Source organism: Stegastes partitus, unplaced genomic scaffold, assembly GCF_000690725.1.
Source record: "Stegastes partitus isolate 25-593 unplaced genomic scaffold, Stegastes_partitus-1.0.2 Scaffold956, whole genome shotgun sequence".
Classification (NCBI taxonomy): domain Eukaryota; kingdom Metazoa; phylum Chordata; class Actinopteri; family Pomacentridae; genus Stegastes; species Stegastes partitus.
The window spans coordinates 146,140-169,409 of record NW_007578687.1 but is presented as its reverse complement, the minus strand read 5'-3'; the positions used below and the strand labels follow the sequence as shown (position 1 = coordinate 169,409).

Here is a 23,270-nt window from a genome sequence, read left to right as displayed (position 1 = left end):
ACTAGACTTCACATTAGTTAAGAGGCCGGTGACTGTATGAGGCAATGTGTAATTATTATGCTGTACGGTAGAGATTGCAGCAGAAGAAACCAACCACAGAGGATTTCAATGACTTTCTGTCAGTATTTATTCACTGTGCAATTTTTTATTGTCTTCATTATGCATGTTTGCATAGCTGTGACTAACAGGTAAATTCTGCTTTGTTTGCGAATGTAGTTTTTGGACACCACTACAAATGATCACATCAAGTCAGAGCAGGAGGTTTAGCAACAGTTTGCTTTATTCGTCTTCTTTCTGACAAACATTATCAATCAATTCAAATCAAGCTGCCATCAATCATTAATCAACTGCCTTTAAGGAAAATTATTCTGAACTGAAAAAATATTGAAATACAGAAAAGTTAATGTGAGATCACACAAAAGGAGCTGAGGAATCCAAACAAAATGTAACATTATATTCATCCCAGTTAGAGAAATGTAGAGGAACCGTGAGCACAGACATCTGAGCAAACCTGTGGGTTCAACAGTTCTACAATACTAGCTAATGTGCTTCTACCAATTAGGGCTCAGCTGAATTAGAAACAGTTAAAAAGAAAAGTTTGTTGCTTGTCAGAAGAATTGATTCAGACTTTATCAGGAAACCACAAGTACTGATTTTTTTTTTTTTTTAAAGACAAATCAAATGTATCAGGAACAGCAGAGCAGCTTTCACCCTTGTGATGGAGCAAACGGGATTAGGTCCAGCTCCTTAAAGGGAGATAAAACAATCACTGTTTCACATGCGTTCAGCATTCCACAGTCATTGCATTTCAGCAGACTGTCTCCATCCCCAGAAAAAGCCAACGAAAGTTAACATAGCCCCGATACACATGCTGGTGTTCGCTTCACCTCTACAAGACCTCTGGAGCTGCCCTCTCTCCGTCGCCTGCACTGCAACACAGAGTCGGTCTGAAAGCGTGTTCAGCCGAGGTCAAGACTGAACCATCTTTTTGTGGGGATCAAAGACATATCGCTTGAAATGCAAGTGAATGCTAACAGGCTGAGAATCTGCTTTGGGCTCTTCTTCATTTGCACCTTTGCTTCCACTTTTCCCTTTCTTCTTTGAGGCGGAGGATAACAACTGCTTGGTTTCTGGGCGAAGACCCTCTGAAGATTAGACCAAAAAGAAAGTCATGTAAAGAAGTTGATTATCATTTAAAACACAAGAAACTTCACAGCGATAGATCCCCTCATGCACTGAATCTAAATCATACTGTGCTACATTTTATACAGTACTTAGATCAACTTAATCATCTCAGTGTGGGTATATCTGATGCATGATATGGATCTTTTCTGCCCTGTTATGTGTGCAGTTGGTGCTGTATCAGTGCCGCAGCCTGTTCAGTGTGCTGACCTTGAGATCAGCTGATGCCTTCATACTCTTTAGGCAGCTGATGAAAACATGCAGCTTTCAGTTGCTGCTGGAGTCTTTGCCTTGTTGTCACTGCGTTGTGCAGCCCTTTATTGTGTCTCATCTACCTGTTTAGACTCAACCTCATCGCTCCTCCCTCATTTGGGTTTTGTTCTCAGTTGTACTAAGCTGTTTTCTGTGTTTGATGCTCCTCATGCATGCACTACAAGTTCTTCTTCATCATATCTGCCTTCTTGTCTTTGTGTATGTGCACTTGGGGAGGGTAGAAGCTGGCTGCTTGTTTGCTTGTGGTCTTGCACACAAAAGGTAAGAAATGTTCTGGGTTTGCTGCTTTACACGCCGGCTGTCTGACCTCACGTAAAGCGGCGCCAGCATTCTTCTTGTTATCATTGTGCCAATGTGAGGGTTGTTATGGTTGCAGCACAGCCAGAAATTTCTTCTTGTTATCTATGATCAGCTGAAAACGTCCATTTACCACCACAAAAACACCCTCGCACTCTCTATCATGTAAGATCTGAGACACTATTCTAGGATTGCTGTTTTACTTGTTTGTCCACGATTGCATTTCTCTGTATTTTTTCGTATATGACTAAATAAAACATACATATGATAAAAAAGCACTGCACAGACTTAAAGAGTAATGAGTATGTCACTGCCTGTGATCTCTAAGAATTGAGTTAAGTTCATCAAGTGTTAAGGATTGTACTTGTGGCCTACTAGTAAGACAATGTTTATTAGACAAGGTCAAAAATTAACACCCAATAAGGAACAAATACGGCTAAAACAAATCACTTCATTTTCTTTACACAGGTCCTGTGTGGTGGCACATTTAATCTGTGTGGGTCACTGGAAAAGTATTATTGATCAGTAATAGTGCATCAGAACAGGTCAGGGTCGCTGTATTGATACTTATTCAATTGAAAACAGGAGATCTGCAGAAAATCCTTACCTTATTTGACCAAATTCTGTAAACATATTTCTGTAGATGAGATATTTTTCATACAGCAGATGTTGCCTTATTTTTTGGTTGCCAAACGTTCCTTTTCAGTGTTTCTCTATGTTCCGAGCTCATTTTGCTGTACAAACAGGGAGCCTGCAATTCAAAAAAACTCAGTCTTCTAAAAGAGTTTTTTAAAAAAAACAAAAAAAATAACTTTATTTCTTTATAGAGTTAAAAAAAAAGAACTTTGTGTCTTCAAGAACTGCTAAATCAGAGTACTTGATTAGAGAAAATCACCAATTTTATGAAAACCATGTGACTATTCTTTTCACATAAAGCAGCAAATGGTTTGTAATATGATTCAATTTTGCCTTGAAAAGTACAAGAGAAAGTGGACCAACAGGCAGGAAAGTAAAAACTCACAATACTAACAACTGGCAACACATATCCTGGAATACCCATCATCCTGACATATCAATGTCTGTGGGAAGAAGAAAAGCACCTACACTCACTAAGTGCTTTAAGTTTTGAAGTCTTAAATACAGTTATCAGAATTGCAACATGTACAAAGTTGCCATAACACAAAACTTAAGCGTTAAGATGCCTGTACAGATACACCTTAACCTACCACGACATTCTCGCTGAGACGCTGCTGAATGTCTACATTATGCTCATGCATGAAGGTTTGCGTGTCAGTATGTTTGAGACATTTGAGCATGCAGGAGTGAGGCAGCGAAGAGGATGTAGGTGAGGTTCTCTTTCTAAATGTTTTTGTTTTCTCTTCCCTCCCGGTGTGGAGTCGTGGGTTTTAAGCAACAGAAGGTAAAATAAACAGTGATCAGACTTCCCCCGGAACACAGGCAATCCCCAGAGGAATCCTGGGAATGCAGTTTGGGATGTCAGGCCTACCGCTCTTACCACATCCTGAAAACTGTCCGCTGAGCCCCAAAATTCAAGGGAATACAGAAAAAAGTGTTCTGGATTTATGTATTGATGACGAGGGAGACGTATCTAATGTCAAAGTGAGCAGCATTAGTGAGCTTGTTATGTGCGTGTCCTCCATTTAATGGCATCAGTGGTTTAAAGTGACAGATGTAATCACTAAAAGAAACAGTTCAATCACTTCAGTAAATCCTTACCTTGTACGCGAATTTTGAACTTCCCACTCTGTCCAAACCCACCCTCGATAACACCGGTCTCGCCTGTGGAAAGTGTGACCTTCAACCCCACAAACAGCTGGAGGTTGGTCTCCTTCTTGAACAGACTGCGGCCGATCACACTGTAATCATCGGTCAACTAAGAACAAGAGAATCGGAAAGACCCTGATGAGCTGCAGAGCTGATGACAAACACAAAGAAACAACACACTGTCACAAATCTCATTAGAAGTACTTTATAAATAGTGAGCAAGCACATGATCTGATTCTGACTGAAAATTTCAGGATGTTCTTTTGATGTGCAGCTCTTGTGGGTTGCCATGATTTCATTCTGCCATCATGATGGTTGAGGAAGAAGAGCTGGTCTCCTGTCCTGTGACGCCCTCATCAATTCCACCGTTCACCATGAGCTACATTCTTTGAGTCTCGCCGCCTTTCTGTCTCGTACTCTCTCTTTCATCGTCCTGCATTTTTTATGGCATATTTGTTTGTATTTCTTGCTTATCATCCATCACTAAGTCGATCTAACCCGCTACTAATCTGATAACAGGAGGGCACCGCTCTGTCTCCAACTCACCCCCGCCACCAGCTCTTCCTCTCTCCTCTGCCTAAACCCTTATTCATTCTTGAACATTTGACCCTGACGTCCCTCAAGCGTGACTGATGCGCTGATAAAAAAAAAAAAAAAAACACAGTTGCTGTACACGTCTGACAGACCGTATGAATTGTGACTGGACGAGGCAGTCATATCTCAACAATGCCAGTAATGTGTTCTTTTGCAAAAGGAAATTCTTTGGTCTTGAAACATAACTGCCTCTTTCTGAGAAACATTTGAACGACAAATGTAACGTCACATGACCACCATCTGACCTCGAACACACGCTGCTCTACTCCTGAGCAAGTGAGTGGAGCTGTCAACAGCCTGAGGTGCTAAAGCAGGAAACTAGTTCACACACTTGACCCCTGACCCGAATCTGACCCTGCATGAGGGTCCACACGGACAAACTTAGCTGTAACACACAGAATGACAAGAGGAATCATCATCAACACCTTCAGTGTGCACAAAGATGAAAATACAGCTGTGAGAAGTTGAAGGGAGTCGACTTGAAAAACTGTCAAACTAATGTTAAGTTACGTCACCTGGAAAACAATAGAATTCGAGAAGACGAGATACTGATCAGCATAAACTGGAGCTCAGGAATTAGAATAGAATGTAACAGCAATCACACAAGAATGAAAATCAAGAGAGAGAAGGGAAAAGAATGAAAGAGGAAGATGCTCAGACCAAGTGAAGTGAGAGTAGAGTTTGGGAAACTCAGTCATGTGGGTATGCCTGTGTCACTCAGGTGTGTCCAAACAGCGCCAGCGTCGGACAGCTAGACGGGACAAGTGGCGTCAGACGGCCACCCACGTGCACCTCTGTCACAGCACATGCTAAGGCATGCGTACCCACCCATGCCTCAAACCCTGCTCAGGGCTGCATATGCATGCTTGTTTGTGTGTACGTGTCTGTTTATGAATATACAATAGGGGCTCTGTCTAAGAGGCACGCTCCAGTGGCACCAGCAATGAGAAACATCCAAAGAACCAAAGTCAGAAGAAGGCGTGCAAGGTGATAGAGAGGGCAGGGAAGTAAGGACAACACTCAAGGGGAAGCCAAAAGGTCATGGAACAAATAATTTTAACAATCAGGCAAACTGTTGAGCATCCACTCACCCTTTCCACCTGTCCCTCCTTGTGTTTGGTCTTATAGATACGCAGGCGAGGCAGGGCAGTCTCAGCATAGCTTTTATCTTCAAACCCCTGTAGCAGACGGCCCTGGAAGGCCAGTCGGCATGCGTTGGCGTGGACGTCTGTGTCTAGCTTGGAGCCAATTACCAGACAGAGTGAAGGACATGTGACTGGCCGCTCAAACTCCAATAAGGCCCACTGCTCTGGGTCCGGCCCTGAACTCCCCTCTCCTTGCCCAGCAACATATTCATCCTGGTGGAAGTATTCCCTGTCGAAAGTGAAGGGCGTTTCCAGTGAGCAGGGCTCTGATGGAGATGGTTTAGAGTCTGAGGAAGGCTCTGAAGCACTGACAGGTGGCAGACCAAAGAAGGTCACCCTCGCCATGACTGTCTCATGACCCACTGTGATGTGGAACTTGGCACGGGTGGCAAGAGAGCCCTTGAAGTAGCCTATCTTTCTCACGGAGATGACGGCTGCAAAGATGGTGCGCAGGGACCCTGGAGTGCACACCACACCGCGCTCTAACAGTTTGGGGTCGAACTGTGTCACGCACACACCCACACGATCCCCCTGCATGGCCCCAGACACTGGCTTCCGAAACATCTGCACTGACTTTATCTTCTTGGTCACCTAAAGTCGGAGCACATAGAGATAGAATAAATAGCACAGTTGAAAACACATTTACACATAAACAACACAGATTTTGAACATAAATTTAGCAATGGATTAAGCAGCAGACAGAAAGCTACACTATTTAGAAAAAGACCTGTGCTAAATAAGTTCACAGCTCACACTGCTGTCTTTTCACAAAACAGGAAATATAGTCTGATTTTAATAGCCAGGAATGGTTAAATGTTTTTCCTAACATGATCTATCATTTTCTCAGGTCTGAGGTTGATTTTACAATTAAAATCTGGAAACCAAACAAAGGAACACAGCATGAGTGTAAATAAACATCAATTATTATCTCTGCAGTACAGGAATATTTATAACACACTATAAAGGCCCTCTAAAGAATGTTTTTGTCAATAAAATATGCACATATGTAAGTAAACAGCTCATTAATTATGCACAACTTGCAGTGTAAGCACTTCTTTCTTTAAAAGATAACAGAGCCATTTGTCAGGAACATTGGTTTAGCTCAGTACAAACAAATGCACAGCTAAAGACTATTAATGATCAAATATTCAGAGGTTTTCAAAAGTGCAACTTTTGAGTGTAGTTAGTTTTTTAGAAGAAGGTCAAAAAATGATGTTTGAATATATATCTAAATATTAAAATGTACTGATAAAAACTTGATTAAAGCAGACGGTTTGTTTTGTTTTGTTTCGTTTCGTTAAACTATGCATGTCCCCCCCCCCCAAAAAAAACAAAAAACGCAGATGTACAAATGGACAACTAAAAGATGTTGATCTCTCTGACCTGTATGTAACTGGCATAGTGCAGTTGTAACCTGTTACCTAACAATCTCTTGGGCTTTTCTGGTTCTTTTTGCTGTATATCATGCTGCCAAAATCTCCAGCAGTCAACCAGATCAAGGTTTCATAGGAAGCGACTGTCAATTTAGCCATATGCTGCCACCAAGAGGTGAAGATGCTAACTGCAGACAAACTCACTGAGTCTGGCTGAAAGTTTGCATCTGGTCTAAATTACTCAACTCCTGCACTGCCAGTCCACCCCCAGTCCCCTCATCCTTCCCTCACATTAAACTGACACATCCTCTGAACCCAGTCGGCCATCCGTCCCTCTGTCTGCCCACAGCCAACTCAACTTCTGAACTTCCGAACCTCTGTGGTTTCTACAAATGCATTTCCACGACTCGGGAATGTTACTTGCTGGTAAATATCAGCGTCTCCAAATTCATGCCCATTTTTTTTGGAACATACCTTAAGCGCTGGGATTTCCACAGTGTCATTAATGGCCAGCGACCCCTGCAGGATGGTCCCAGTCATGACTGTTCCCTGACCGCGGATGGAGAAGCAATGGTCTACAGCCATTAGCAGGTCCCCTCCTGGGTCTCTCTGGGGGAGATAGGTCTGTTTTTTCAAAAGCTGAGGGAAAAGAAAGACGCATATATTCAATAACTGGTGTCATAATACTGCAAAATCACGTGTGTGGCTCTTGAAGTACACGGACACACACGGACACACACACACACGGACACACACACACATAAGGATGAACTTGCATCTAGCCTTCTTCACAAACACTGCCTCTTACCGCACGGTTGGTTTGCAGTTTGCCGAGTTTGACAAGGGCAGAGACTGGCCAATTAATCAGCCTATCCAATATTAGCTTATTGCAGTTGATCAGATCAGAACTAGCATATATGTAGGTTTTTAAATAACAAGAAGATTCAGTGCAATAATTCCATAGACATGTTTAAAGTAATGTGTTCACTACATAGTTTGTCTTGTTAAGATCATTGAGAAGTTTATTTTTAACTACAAAATATTGTTGTTTATACATATCTTAGTCACAGCAATGTGAAAGATAAATTTACACCCTTTGTATGTGTCGTTTAGGAGAAAAAAGAATCATGGCACAATGAATAATCACATATTTACGATCTTTTTTGCCGCTGGTTATGCTTAAAAAGGCTATAAACAAGATCTGACAATATCAAACATGTTGAAATTTATTTTAAAAAACTGCTTCTTCTTAATCATTCAAATCACTACATGCCATAAGATAAATCACTTCACACCAAATAAGTAATAATTGGGGCCACCCAATATTCAGGTGGTTAGGGCTTATATACCCTGAGCAGCAGATCCCCTACTATTCGCTCCCTTGTTATTTTACTACAATATGTACAATGTGAACTGAGAACTTATAAAAGAGAACTTATGATGTTTGAGCTTTATTAGTAAGTATATTTGGTGACTGTTCTGTTTCCAGACTTTACCTCTATTAACTGTGGCACTCCCTGCGGCTCCTCTGTGTCAGCAGCCTCCGGGCCTCCAGGCTTCGCGGCCACAGCAATCACGGGACATTCCTTAAATCTGGCCACCAAAAGAATAGTCATGCTATAATTACTTCATGCTTTGATGCTGAAGTATTGATTTAAGTTACCACAACTAAAAAACTTTTGAATGAAAAAAACAAGTGGGCCTGACAGACTGATTCTGGAGTATTGAAGAAGACAGAATGAGTAATGAATAAGGCACTTTGACAAGCGATTTAGTCCAGGGAGTACTGAAGCTACATGGGATGCCCCCAACCTCATTATCTGTCTGGATCCTCATTTCACAGCCACTACCTCTACGCATACCCCAATGAATTGTTTTACTCAAAAACGCAAACCTGGTGCTTTCCAGTGTTTTGTGCAGTCTTTTGGTCATTTTCTCAATGGCACTTTGTCTTTTGTTCGGTGGCAGCAGGTCGATCTTATTGAGGACGACGACCATGCGAGGGCAGGTCAGCTCTCCAATCAGCAGACACTCTGCAGTCTGTGTCTGCACCCCTTTTACCACATCCACCACCAGCATCATCAGGTCAATGATTTGGGCACCTAGAGAAGGAAGACATTACAGAGCTGTAAGAAAAGCAGCAAACTGAGACAGAACAACACAGTACTTTGCAGTTAAAGACATTCCAGCTTCCCTGCTCTATAAAAAGATCTCTATCTATGAAAAGATGTTAAAAAAAATATGAGTTGAGTCTATGAAGCCGACAACAGCAATACAAACAGGAATGGACATAGACGCCCAAAAATAACAGAAGAACAAGAAGAGAAATTAGGTGAGGGGTGCACCAAGGCAAAGAGAGAGTAAAAGGCTTGAGGGTTGAAACTAGAGCCGCAGCTCACTTGGTTGTCTTTCCTTTCCCTCTTTTCTTTTCCTGACTTTGGCAGTCTCTCTTTCCTGTGCTCCCCTCTTCTCTCTCTTTCTATTTGGCTCCCTCTCTTTCCTGTGCTTTCCCCACTTGGGACTGGAGGGGAAGTTTAATACATACCGTAATCTACACACTTCTCTTCCTCCCTAATCTACAGCATGTGCCATCCCAGTGGCTCATAGGTTTAATTTATTATGTTTCTTGCACGACAGAGCTGCATTCAGTGTTTGAAGGGCCTCAAAAACAACTCTATTACATCTGAGACATCTAAGTTAAGTTTGTCTTGAACCCTGTAAGTTAAAAAAGTAGGTTTTGGTGTCCAGTGGCATGACAAATGAGAAAACAGGCATCACAGAGCGTGTCCCTCTGAATAAATGTCCTGATTATTTGCTCTGAACTGCAGCACCACTTCAGCCGTTCTCTTAATGCCCCCAACCATTGAAGTCAACCTTCAACCAGGCTTTTTGAAGAGAGAAGGCGCCCCCTGCTGGATAGGTCAAATTTGAGATTAATTACAGTGAGGATGTAGGATCCTACATGGCGTAGTGGCAGTGACTTCAGCATTAAGACAATTAGATCTTTGCCAAGGATGTTTTCATGTGAGTGACACACAGGTACAAACATGGTAGTACATGCATTTAATATTATTTGTGATACACGCTGACACCAAGCACTATCAGTGTTTGTGTTAATTATGAACATTACATAGATTTATGTTTCTCTTTTTGTTTACGGTTAATATGGATAATATAGAAAATGTAGGTTGTATAGAGTGAAAAGAACTGAACTGATATTGGGCCACATCATTCTTTTGTCTTTGCGACTTGTATGATGCAGGTATAAAGATGCTTAGTTCAAAAGTTGGATGACATTGAATTTATCCAATTTCCAGTTTATTTTACATTTTGGATCAATGTGTGTTACGTCAATCAACTTTGTGTAGAGAAATGACTGTATTTTCCACACTTTGCAGTAACATGTCACAAACAGAAATGGAATTCATAAAATTCATGATGAAATAATTCCATTTAGCATCTTCAGTTTCTGGGTCCAGGTATTGAGCTCCTGCTAGTTCACTGTCATGATTGAATGGGACACTTGATTAGAACAGAGCCAGTGTTAATCTCAGTGACACCTTCACTTTTCTCCTGCGATGACAAGTCAGAAAGTCTGCTGTGGACAAGGCCAGTATAAGAGGCATGTTTGATAATGAGAAGTGTTTCAAATAAATAAAATGTGGTGGACAAAAATGTCAGACACACCCCTCAGTTAAAGGTGAATCAACACTTTTATAAAACAGTTCAGTGAAAACAGTCTTCACAAAGGAAAGGCAGTGTGGACCTAAGTGGCAACTGAATGTATTTGTGAAGATATATAATAGTCCTTAGAGCTTCAGTAAAAAGCAACAGGACATTTTGGGTTTTTGAAGACGTTTTACTTCTCATCCAAGAGGCTTCTTCAGTTGATGCAGAGGTCTTGATATATCATTATTCATTAACCCATGGCTAATTGTCCAAATAATGAGCAAACGCCTATATGCCTGCAGGTGTGCTCGACTGTGGAACTGCCAGGTCAGTTATGACTCAAGATGTTAGTGGTGATGAAACTTTCTGTGGAGGGATATCTGTGTGTTGTAGCCCCCCCTCCTCTGTTTATAGACAGCTGTTCCAGTTTTTTGTGTGTTTGTAAAAAAAAAAAAATCCTTCTATGTTTCTTAGACTTGAACAAGTCTGTTTCTTTTTCAGTGTAAATATTGTATATATTTTTTTCATTCAATTGTATATTTTTGTCATCTTGTGTATATAGTTATTTTGTTTTATTACCTAACTATTGTTATTTCCTGGTACTTCTTTTCTACATTTTTTGGATGCTGCTGTGGCATGTAAATTTCCCCCAATGGGGATCAATAAAAAAATATTCTATTCAATTCTATTCTAGACACACCAGCTACATAACAGATAACAGTGCAGTCCTGTCTGTTCCTTTCTTCTTCTCTCTTGGATGTGCTGTTTTTCCAGATCTCTGCAATTCAAACCTAGCGTCGTCTAACTTTTGGGTCTATATTGGGGCATTAGCCATGGTTTTGGGGATGATTATATATATAAGACTCCACAACAGTCAGTTGGAACTAAAGAAACATCTTGGATGAGAGGTGAAAAGTTTTCAAGAAAAAAAAAGAGAAGACTAGTTGCTTTTCACAGAAGCTCCAAGGATTACCATGACCTGGATGACTGAGTGTCTTAATAGTACTCTGAGGTGTCTCCTATCCTTGTCATGTTCTGCTATCAGAAGTGTACCACTTCTTCAACATCAGAGCTCACCTCCAATGATGGTCCGAATCAAAGAAGCGTGCCCTGGACAATCCACCAGGGTGAACTGAAGGCTGTCATACGGCTGCTGCCCTCCGCTGTTCCGCAGGTGATCAGGAAGATCCACCGTGAACGAGGAGAAGCCGAGGTCCAGCGTGATGCCTCTCTCCCGGGACTGCGGGTTCTTGTCGAAGGCAGCCGTGGACGCGGTGCTGCTCAGCGCCCTGGCGAGCGACGTCTTCCCGCTGTCGACATGTCCGAGCACCCCGACGTTGAAATTTAACGTTTTAGTGCGGCTGTCAGCAGACTCAGACATTTTGTCAACTAACTGATGAAATGTTTACTAACGTGCGCTTTCCTCTTCAGTCTGAACTGGACCTTGTACTCAGCTCCGACGGAAACATTAGGCACAGTTGTATGCTTCCCACACAACTTCCACTTGTTGGCATTCGTCAGTCAAAATCGAAAACACCCCAAACAACCAAAAAATACTAATTTGCGGTTTCCTATACAGTTAGCTGAAAGCAGGACTTTGCTTCTCGTATAAACAGTTGATAGAAACGTCTTCCTTGGTGTCAGCGCAGTCCATCCTCAGAACATGCTAAAGCGGAACGTTTTTTTAAGCAGCTAACTTAAGAAAAAATACAAAAAAAACTTCAAAATGGCCCTTTAATTACAATTTAGCTATAAAATATCGACGGAAACACCTCTATTATTTTAGTCTTACATTCATCGGATACTTTTATTCACACATTCACAAGTTTCTAGCAGTTTCTACTACGACAAAACAAGTGGAACACAACCGGAAACGTAAACTATAAAGGGCGGGGCTAACGCTGTTGATGATTGACATAAGCATAAGCCAATAGATGTTTCATATTATTTGACACAGTCCAATAGTTTTTCAGAAAAGTCCAAATAGGCTGTACTTCAAGGTATCACTTCCGCTTATTTTCCCTAGTAACCCACATGGAAACAGACTTCCCTGTGTTTTGAGTTTCGGCGCCGATTGAGGCGGTAAAGAAAGATAAAAGCCACAGGAGGCATTTTATTTGTCGTTAGGACGTCTCGCAGTCTTTACGTCACATTTTTTGCACAAATAACACAACTATGAAAATCGAGGAGGTAAAAAGCACCACAAAAACTCAGCGGATCGCTTCTCACAGTCACGTCAAAGGACTCGGGCTAGACGAGGCCGGGAATGCTAAACAGACAGCATGTGGACTGGTCGGCCAGGAGGCTGCAAGAGAGGTAAAATTCATAATTCACTGCACCTGAGTTGCTCTTGTAATTGTGGAGGAGTGATTTAAAGAGCTGGGAATGTTTTAAGTCAAGATGATCTGGCTCATTGCATGTGATATGGTGCACCATAAGCTAATCCGGTTAGCACTGAGGTGTCGCTGTTGCTTTCTCACGGTAGAGGAGAAACTTTACACACAGTACAAGTCACATTTATACATATTCTTTTATTTTATCTGCAATATTGAACGTCTGATGCGTACATAGATCTGCTGTGAGGCACAGAAAAAAAACACTTAGAATTAAGTTAGTGAAATACGGGTATATTGCCTCAATAACAACTCCAAGTCCTTTATTGATGTCGAATTAATCTGGACATACTATCTCAGACAAATATGTATTATTATGTCATAGATTCAGTGACGAAAGACCAGCTTTAAAATGACAGCAGATACTGCAATGAACTTTACGGTCTTTAATGTTGTATTAATAGGATGTTACCGATGCGGGCTTTCCACAACTGCAAAATATTTTATAAAGCGCAGCATTGATTGTTTAATTGTTAATACAGTAACATGGATGTTCAATCTCACAGGTATCACAGGTTAAAATGTACTATAAAGAACATTTCAGACTTTGGAAATTGCAGGAGCATAGCGTGTGAACTTATAATAATTTAACTGTAATGTCATAAACTTTATTGTAAATTATGGGAAATGCAGTCGTCAGTGCACTGGATGTTGACTTTAATAAGTGAGGGGAATGTGAATTGACTTCAATTATCAGTGTGGCTGGTTGCAACCCACCTTGCATATCTACTTTATGGGACATGTGTGGAAAAACGGCAAGAGCATATTCAAAAATATATATATATTAAAAAGACAAAGAAAAGAGGGCTCTCTTTGCATTAAAATTATTTTTCTGATGAAGGTCTAGCACCAAAATGTCATTGTTAACTGTATTTTTGCAGGTAAGTCAGTGTGTGAGAGTCTCTTTGAAACTTTCGGATATATTAATGACTCACTCCTGGGTCAAGAGTCCCTGAGCTACCTACATTGCATTTAAGTTTTGCTGACATTTTATCATTTGAATGCTACATATGGTATAATTGGATATTTTTCTCTTTCACCAGGCATGTGGCATCATTGTGGAGTTGATCCGTTCAAAAAAGATGTCAGGAAGGGCAGTTTTACTGGCAGGGCCACCTGGAACAGGAAAGGTAAGAGTGCAGGTTCATTAGCTGGCAAAACATCTTATATGTTATTGCAGCAGATTGTCACTTATGCCTTTCATTATTGCTTTCCTACTTGCAGACTGCCCTCGCCTTGGCTGTAGCACAGGAGCTAGGAAACAAGGTGCCTTTCTGCCCCATGGTTGGCAGCGAGGTCTACTCAACTGAGATTAAAAAAACAGAAGTATTGATGGAAAATTTCAGGAGGGCAATTGGTGAGTATGACACAAATGGTTAATCCTAATTAAAGGTTTGGTTCTGAGCCCCCAACTATTCACTGTGATTGAGATTGTTGTTTTTAGATTTTGACCAGTTTGCACAAATGAAAATAAGTTTAAGAAGAATTCATGTAATACTGGTACATTTTATACACGCTGCCAGTTGTTTAACAACTATAACATCGGCACCAGAGCAACAGGGAAAACAAAGTAAAAATCTAGATATAGAAACAGATTTCCAATTGAGTTGATTTAGTTCCAAAAAACTGCTAACATCTGAAACGTTTCTAAAAACCACAATACCAGTTTCATTCACTCCTTTTGCATCGCACTGGCACCACACATAAAATAAAATCAAATTTTATGTTAGGGCTAGGGCTAAGTTAGAGAATATGATTGCAGGATCAGGTGAGGGTGCTTGGAAAAACAAACTTTCTTCAGTTTTATCTATTTTTTGTAGTTGCTGTATTTTTTGCTGCAAAGGACATTATATTTTCAGCAGTTCTTGACTGAAGAGTCCTTGAACAGGAACAGCAAGATGTCCTGCACACGCAGTTGTCATGAGCTGAAAGGCAACACTTGAAAGGGGATTTATGAGGATGGTGAGGGATAGTGAGAAGGAAGAAAGGCTGGCAAAGGGAAGGGGTTTTTCTTACTGCTGATGGTACCTGTCGAAAAGGGAGGAAATAGAGCTTAGGTGGAGGGAGAGGTGGTCATCAGCACGTTCGCTCCACCCCTAGAACAGGATCTGCAGGGGGAGTGGGTTTCATCTAAACCTTGTCATCACCTTTTCAATAACAACGTTGTGACAGACGGTCCCCGCCTCAAGCATTACTCTCTGACCCTCAGCACTGAGGATCAGGCACCTGTGTGCTGCTCATACTCGAGGCCACGGGCTGCGTGAAAGAGGAACAAGAGTGTGATCATGTTACACTGAATGATGCCCAGGCATTTCATGGGCACGCACGCGTTCTTTCCCGTAATAAAATACAGCGTTCAGTGGTCTGAAGGATGTGGCGGCTTAGCTGATACAGGAATATAAAGGCCCGATTGAGCTCTCACTCTATACTGTCTGTGTGTGTGTGTGTGTGTGTGTATGTGTGTGTGTGTGTGTGTGTGTAATGCTGCCCACATTCAGGTCTTCGCATCAAAGAAACAAAGGAGGTGTATGAAGGAGAGGTGACAGAGCTGACCCCCTGTGAGACTGAGAATCCCATGGGTGGCTACGGAAAAACCATCAGCCACGTCATCATCGGTCTGAAGACAGGAAAAGGCACAAAGCAGCTCAAGGTCAGACCAGGAGCTATAATCTTTTGTTTTTAATCCTCTTTCATTTGTAGTTCTCCTATTGTTGATTGTAAAGAAACTTGAACTATGTACGTATGTTATGTGTGTGTGTGTGTATATATATATATATATCTCCCAAATGCAGGTTGTATCTCAACACAATGTTTTTGTCAACATCTCTGAGCCCTGTTTAAATTATATTGCTTTTTTTGGTGAAACTCTTACCTAAAAATGTATGTCCTCACAAACTGTTTTGGTTACAGTAGCGTCTCCTCATCTGCCACATATTGTCAGTGTGTTACTGACCAGTTATGATGATGGTTTTAGATGTCAGATTCATGCTTTCTGGGACACTAATGCTCAGTTTTCGAACTTTGTTGTATTTCCTCAGCTGGACCCTAGTATTTATGAGAGTCTTCAGAAAGAGCGTGTGGAAGTGGGAGATGTCATTTACATCGAAGCTAACAGTGGAGCTGTCAAGGTAAACTATGTTACTTTCATGAGTTTGTTTATTGCAGTAGCTGCACATTTTACTTAATGAAATCCCGACGAGAAAGTAATGAACATACCATACTTTAATCCTCTGAAACCAAAACCCACTGGTGGGTTTGAAAGGCATGTTATCTTCTTTAAAATCGCCAAATTGCACACAGAAAAAAAAAGAGTCAACAGATTTTCAACTTTCTGACAGTTCTTGAAGTACTCACCTGTGACATATTGTTTTAACAGTAAACTTAACTAAAGTTAAAATTGTGATATTTATGTACATATACAAGTTTATGTTTAAAAAAAAACAACCTGAAAATGCACTCCTCAGCGCAACTGTGAAGCCTTTTTTTTTTTTTAATATTTAACCAAGAAGTCCCATTGAGATTCAAAATCTTTTTCACAAGAGAGACCTGGCCGAGGTAGCAGCTAATCACAACATATTAAGATGCAACAAATACAAATAAAACAACACGAAGAACCACTAAAACATAGTGGACCTCTCAAGAAAAACAATCACATGTCTCTGTCACCGCATTCTTTATGATGCCCTTAAATTTATTAATTAATATGAATGTTTCTATGCTAAAGTCTTTCTACAGATTATTCCAAGCCCATGGGCCATTAGTGCAACCAATAGTCCTGTGACGTAAATTCTAGTTTTAAACCACAGATAGGAGATTAGTATTAAAACAAAATAAAATGTAATTAGTAAAACGTCTATAATATGTTACTGTTTTTTCCCCCAGTACTGGTAATACCACTTGGAAAGATGTTACATGTTGATTCCAGTTTTATATCTATTTTTGTCAAATTGTCAAAGAAATACTTTTTTCTGTTTTTTTTTTAAATATTTTTTTTTATGTTTAATGGTACTATAATTACACAAAAGACATGTTTGAGTTCTGTCTACTTCTGACCATGGTTGTGGTGTTTCCATAGAGTTGCAGGACTTTATATTGTAATAAAAAAAAAATCCCGCAGTGAGCAAAAATGTGAGGAGAGCAAAAATGCCCACACACTGGTCGGGCTTCAGAGGCTTGTGTAACAAGATGGTGCTTAAATTCACAAATACAACAATTTAATAAAAAAAAATTCTAACCAAGAAATTCTTGGTGAGGCCAAAGTTGAGTGTTTTCTGTCTTAACCTCTGAGTGCTTTCATCTCTCTCAGACCTGCATGAAAGCTCTGCTGCATTTCTGCTGTACTCTGGAATGAGCCTCTCTCATTCCTGCAGCTCTTCATGCTCCTTCTATCTCTCCATCTTCCACAATGCCTCTTTTCCACCAGCAGGGCTTGTGGCCTGTGTTGACAGGCTGCGATGACGGCTCCTTTAATCGGCGCAGGTGGGCCGGGGGCGCGGGCCGGCTCTAGTCAGAGGGCAAAGGAGGAGGGCTGGGTGACACATTTGTTACTGTTGACAGCGATCTCATGACTTGCCTTTTCAAACTCTTTCATCCCTTCGGGCCACATGCCCTCCTCTCTGCGATGAGCTGGCACTGGGTTCAATCATACACCTGCTCGCCCTCCTCCCGTGTGCTGTCTTTTGTTTCATTGTTGACCGGAGCAATGTGAGACATTCATTGTTGTTTAAAGGTGGGTAGTTTTGTGTTTTTAATTAGTGTATTTATCATTTATTACTCTCTTTGCAGAGACAAGGTCGTTGTGACACCTTTGCAACAGAGTTTGACCTGGAGGCAGAGGAGTATGTTCCACTTCCTAAAGGTGATGTCCACAAAAAGAAGGAAATAGTCCAAGATGTCACACTGCACGATCTGGATGTTGCAAACGCCCGACCTCAGGTACATAACTACAAATGCATCTGTTACCTTACAATATATATATATTATATTTCCACTCTTTAAATATCTCTCATTCACTCACAGGGAGGCCAGGACATTCTCTCCATGATGGGACAACTGATGAAACCCAAAAAGACAGAAATCACAGGTAAAGAAAACCTCACAGCTCAATCCAAACATCACAAGCTGCCTTCATGTGTTTTCTGTTGTTGGTGACCTGCGTTTTGTTTTTTTTTTTTACTCCAGATAAGCTACGAGCTGAGATCAACAAGGTGGTGAACCGCTACATAGACCAAGGTGTAGCTGAGCTTGTACCTGGCGTGCTGTTCGTGGACGAGGTGCACATGCTGGACATCGAATGCTTCACGTACCTCCACCGAGCGTTGGAGAGCACCATCGCCCCCATTGTTGTGTTCGCTTCTAACAGGGGAAACTGCTTGATTAGGTGAGAGGCATGAAAACCGTTTAATGTAGAGAAACACAGTCCTCCGACTTAAACAGGACAGAGACGTTTCTTGCTAAGATTCATAGTTTAAACTGTGCACTGTGGTTTACCAGGGGCACGGAGGACATCAGTTCTCCACACGGGATTCCTCTGGACTTGTTGGATAGAGTCATGATAATCCGCACCATGTTGTACACGCCGCAGGAGATGAAGCAGGTGCTGTCAAAATAACATTTCTGTAGGATGTAGGATATTCTCGTCGGTGTATCTGTCACTAACAAGGCTGTGGCTTGTAGATCATCAAGATCCGCGCTCAGACTGAGGGGATCAGTATCAGCGAGGAGGCTCTCACACACCTGGCAGAGATTGGCACCAAGACCACCCTCAGGTACACACATACATACTGAGTGTTGATAAATATAGTGGGAATGCGAGCAGCTTCACACTGAGTGTCCACAGTGCTCCTGTTTTTTGAGTGTAAGCATCATTTCCTGCACTTTTCTCATCAAAACAGATTTTTTAAAATGTACATGTGAATTATTAAACATACCAAAGTGTGTTAGGTTCAGCTTGGCAACAACTCATGAGCCTCATAGGTACCGTAACATTTCCTGTCCTATTTGGCGCCAACACAAAAAGATTAAAAAATTAACATAATCCTGAATTTTCTTTATGCTAAAGCAACATTGACGCAGAACATTTGTAACATTTCACACAAGAAAAAACTTGCAACTTCTCACTTTACTCTATCATAAACCATTGTATACTTAGTGGCTTTTTATTTTCTGTTTCCTTTCAGGTACGCTGTACAGCTGCTAACACCCGCCAGCCTGCTGGGCCGAGTTCAGGGAAAAGAGACCGTGGAGAGAGAGCAGGTAGAAGAGATCAACGAGCTGTTCTACGACGCCAAGTCCTCGGCCAAAATCCTCCAAGATCAGCATCACAAGTTTATGAAATAAAACAGTTTGTTATAGTTTCTGTAGCAGGTCACAGGGCCGGCGTTTATTTCTTCATCCATTTTTCCATCTCTACTCTCCACCACGGCTCATTCTAGTGTCCCTGTGTCTGCCTCGTTACTGTAGTAGTTGTGTTCTAATAAATTTTAAGTTCTGTTCATTCTGTTTATTGATGAAGCTCATTTTTGAATAAAAAGAAAAACACATTGCCTCAATTTTGACTAATATTTATTGAATTGTTGTGTCACATTTTTAATGACACTTATTTCAGACTTTTTTTATTTATCTTTAAGTAGTTGTCACATTTGGCATACAATCAGTCTAGGTCGTTGTGTAAAGTTATTTTTTTGTATGTTCAGAAATATCAGTTGCAACATTGCTTTTGGGTTCATACATTTTTCTCTTTAAATCTCAGTTAATGCTGGTGTAACCTAATAATTGAATTAACAAAAAATAGCAATTTTAAACATTAAAACTGAATTAACTAGTAATTACGTAGATGTTTAAGAAAATTCTTTAGCAGTTTATCACATAGATAAGAACAACTACAAATTCTACTGTTTTTCATTTTTTTCTGATTTATGCCGTTATTACTTTGTTACACTGCACTAAATGCATTATTGAGTTCTTTCTACTTCTAGCTGTGACTGTGCTGTTTACATTGAGGTGCAGGACTTTATATTGCAGTGAAAAATGAGCCAACAGTGAGTAAAAATAAGACCGGAGCAAAGAAATGCACACTAAAATAAAACATAAGGATTAAAACAAGATTTTCCACAGACTGAAGTACAGCAGGTAAACAGCTGATCCGAAACCCTTAACATGGAACAGGTGCTGTACAGTCACAGTCAGGACACTTCCTTCCTACTTTGGAGCTGATCGTGTGTTGAGAACGGTCTCGGCTCCTGACCTCGCTCTGCTGAACACTGAGGGAGCAGCTTTACCCATTTTCTCTGTAAGGAAAAGGAATCAACGATCAGGATATTTCACTGCGAGGAAAGCAGTAGGAAGTGTTACACGAGACTTGATGTTCACTTTAGCAATACACAAACTTCCCACTGGGCCAAAGAGGGGGAAGAGAGAGAGCTCTGTTTGACAGGAATCTCCCATCATTACAACTCCTCTTCCCTCTCTGTATATGGAGTGGAAACTTGAGCATCATGGGAAACGCCCCTCACACAGACTCGCTGCCATAATGTGATCTCAGCTTAACCAGATACAGAAACTGAAGGACTGTTTCCTTTCACTATCATCTACAAGTCTAGTGTCAAATCACATTTCTGTGTGTGTTTATATGCGTGTCCTCACCGCACTCCTCCATAACTTCAATTGTCTTGCTCTTTGCAGGCCCACTACCACCCAGTCTGTTCTTTGCTTCAGTCACGTCCTCTTCTCTTACTTCAGGGCGCTGCATTTGTTCATCTTCCTGACCAGGCTAAAGGGCAGTAAAGGACAAAAAAAACAGAGATTCCTGCAACAAGTCCTTTCAACTGTGTGAAAAATAATGACTTGTTTTGAAAACTCAAACGGCGGTCTTACTTGAGACATGATGGTTGAAGTCGTTGAAGATAAGAAATTCTCCTGTTTCTGTCAGCTGTCTCTCTTGTTCTGCTGCAGGTCCAGCCCAACACACACTCATATACACAACCCAGCAGTGGTTCTCCGCTGGACAACAAATCTGCTCTTAACCCTAATAAATGATGTAATGAGAGAACTGACTCCTCCTCTTTTCTGTCTCTCTGCCTCTGGTTTTTGTCATGGTCTGCGCTTCTCTGCTTTCAGTAGAAAATGATGAGATCACTGCTGCAACTTGTAGCATTACTTTCCATCGTATAAATCCCAAAGATGCAGGATGATCATAAATATCTGTTTGGATAGTTCTCCTCGTCCCTACTGCAGCGAAACAACCACTTTCTAACACCAACAGCTATAAGCAAGTTCAAAAGATATGCCGTAAAAGAAAAGTACTTCTCTGTCCTAAGATGTTCAACCACCTGGGAAATCCAGTATAGTTTGTTGTAATAAGTGTTAAAAAGAAACCGAGAGGCAAATAAACAAGCATTGCTCTGCTGTAAAAGAATGCTAATCCCACCCCTTCCTGCTCCTTTTCTATAATTACATCATTATTCAGTCCTTAGGGACCCTAAGTTCAGTGGCAGTTAGTACAGAGGACAGATCAACAAATAACTACAAAGAATTTTCCAGCTACATCAACTCTGACGACCTTCTGAGCTATCACTTAGTAAAAAAAAATAAAAAAGATTAAAATCATATCCCTGGTGCCAGCCCGTGCTCTAGGAAGTCAGTACTTCTCACAATATAAACTCAAACTGGTTTTCATAAACACAGGACCCAAGCAAGTGGTCATGATTTATACCAGTTTCACTGTATTTTAGCTTGTGTGTTGTCTTGTGCCATGCAGTGGTGCAACAGTGTCTGAAGAAATAGGTATACTCTTAATCCATGTCCTCAGTTTTTTTTTTTAAGTGGCCAATCCAGCAAAGAATAAATGCTTTGTTCTAAACAGTGACATGAAGATTACTTTTGCATATTTAGTTCACTTAAAAAAGGGACAGCAGTGTTTGCACACGTGACTTCCGCAGCTTCACTTTATGAATAAAAGAACATTATGAAATTCCCATTAGCTACAGAGGTGGTGCTGAATTTGTAATCAGCACTGGCTCCCTGAATTTAGGATGTGATGCATTCTGAGTGAACTATTCTGTAATCCTCAGTCCATCCACACATGAAAACTCTGAAATTATTTTTTCTTCTTGCAAGTTTATAGGCCAGTAGTTTCTTTTAAAAACTCTCGCATGGAACAGCTGATTTGTAACATACAGTGAAGGCCAGAGTGTAGCACCATTGCAACACAAATTGTCAAAAGAAAGTCTGCTAATATTACTATAATGAATATAAAAGATGGTGTTTCAATCACGAGATGAGTTCAGTAAATATTCTGAATAACAGCTCCAATTTTCCAAAACTAAATTTGACAATACTCAATACATCCTTACAAATCAACTTTAGGGACTCAAAGATGGCTGCAGTGCTTCTAACGGATTCCTCAGTGTACTTTTGAGTCCAGAGCAGTTTAAAAAAAGTGGTTCTCCCTCATGCCTAAAACTAACCAACCCAACAAACAAAGGCTGGAACTGCTCACCAACCAAAGGCAGAGCAGGACGGGTCATGTCATTGGCTTCCATGTCAAAATAGTTTTAATGCAGCGCACTACTGAACGATTCACATCAGAGGGGCTTCAGAAGTAGTTATATGTAATGTATACTAAAAAAAATAAGTAGGTATATGCCATACACCTACATATATCCTGCACGACACCAATGATACAATGTCTTGATGATTAACTACAACTGTATATTCAGACAGGAAAAAGGGGAAGCTTGCAAGCCTGAGAACACCATTCCAACTGTGTAGTATGGGGGTGGCAGCATCATGTTGTGGGGGTGTTTTGCTGCAGGAGGGACTGGTGCACTTCACAACATAGATGGCATCATGAGGAAAGAACAATATTGTGGCAATATTGAAGTAACATCTCAAGACATCAGCCAGAAAGTTAAAGCTTGGGCGCAAATGGGTCTTCAAATGGACAATGACTCCAAGTATACCACCAAATTAGTTACAAAGATGCTTAAGGACAACAAAGTCAGTGTTTTGGAGTGGGCCATCACAAAGCCCTGATCTCAATCCTGTAGAAAATTTGTGGGCAGAACTGAAAAGGCCTGTGGAGCAAGGTGGACAACAAACTTGACTCAGCTACACCAGTTCTGTCAGGAGGAATGGGCTGAAAAACCAGTAAGTTATTGTGAGAAGCTTGTGGAAGGAAACCCAAAACATTTGACCCAAGTCATACATTTAAAGGCAATGTTACCAAATACTAAAGAAATGTATGTAAACCTCTGACTTTGAAGAAAGTAATAAAAAAAATATCAAAAAAAAATTCTCTCTCTCATTATTCTGGTGTTTAGCAAATAGAAATGATTTTGTAATCCTAACTGATCTAAAACAGGAATAGTTTAGTCACACTTAATGTCAGACAGTGAGAAAAAAGGTTATGTGTCTTTTTCTACAGTGTATGTAAATTTCTGGTTTCAAGTGGAACTAAAAACAGCTCAAGTAACAGATTGAACCTTCCAAAAAAAGTAAAAAATTATACAATAAATGAGGGGTTTTGGTCATTTGGCATCCTACCATTTCTTACTTTT

General features: G+C 40.7%; 3 protein-coding genes across 3 annotated transcripts; 1 reads left to right on the top strand and 2 right to left on the bottom strand.

Annotated features, from left to right (window-relative positions):
• Nucleotides 1–258: 258 nt before the first annotated feature.
• On the bottom strand, nt 259–12,006 carry eefsec (eukaryotic elongation factor, selenocysteine-tRNA-specific). The gene is made up of 7 exons (XM_008294380.1): nt 11,396–12,006; nt 8,544–8,751; nt 8,146–8,242; nt 7,124–7,288; nt 5,223–5,867; nt 3,490–3,646; nt 259–1,145 (listed from the first exon to the last, which is right to left on the bottom strand). Exons 1-7 carry the CDS (start codon nt 11,697–11,699, stop codon nt 970–972), a joined length of 1,752 nt encoding a protein of 583 aa, XP_008292602.1. The 5' UTR covers nt 11,700–12,006; the 3' UTR covers nt 259–969.
• A 339-nt stretch (nt 12,007–12,345) lies between these two features.
• ruvbl1 (RuvB-like AAA ATPase 1) lies at nt 12,346–19,262 on the top strand. Its single transcript, XM_008294378.1, has 11 exons — nt 12,346–12,634; nt 13,755–13,841; nt 13,936–14,068; nt 15,210–15,361; nt 15,750–15,839; nt 17,497–17,646; nt 17,731–17,794; nt 17,893–18,091; nt 18,205–18,307; nt 18,388–18,479; nt 18,891–19,262. Exons 1-11 carry the CDS (start codon nt 12,494–12,496, stop codon nt 19,048–19,050), a joined length of 1,371 nt encoding a protein of 456 aa, XP_008292600.1. The 5' UTR covers nt 12,346–12,493; the 3' UTR covers nt 19,051–19,262.
• mustn1a (musculoskeletal, embryonic nuclear protein 1a) lies at nt 19,259–20,737 on the bottom strand. The gene is made up of 3 exons (XM_008294379.1): nt 20,587–20,737; nt 20,356–20,482; nt 19,259–20,000 (listed from the first exon to the last, which is right to left on the bottom strand). Exons 1-3 carry the CDS (start codon nt 20,593–20,595, stop codon nt 19,912–19,914), a joined length of 225 nt encoding a protein of 74 aa, XP_008292601.1. The 5' UTR covers nt 20,596–20,737; the 3' UTR covers nt 19,259–19,911.
• Nucleotides 20,738–23,270: the final 2,533 nt, after the last annotated feature.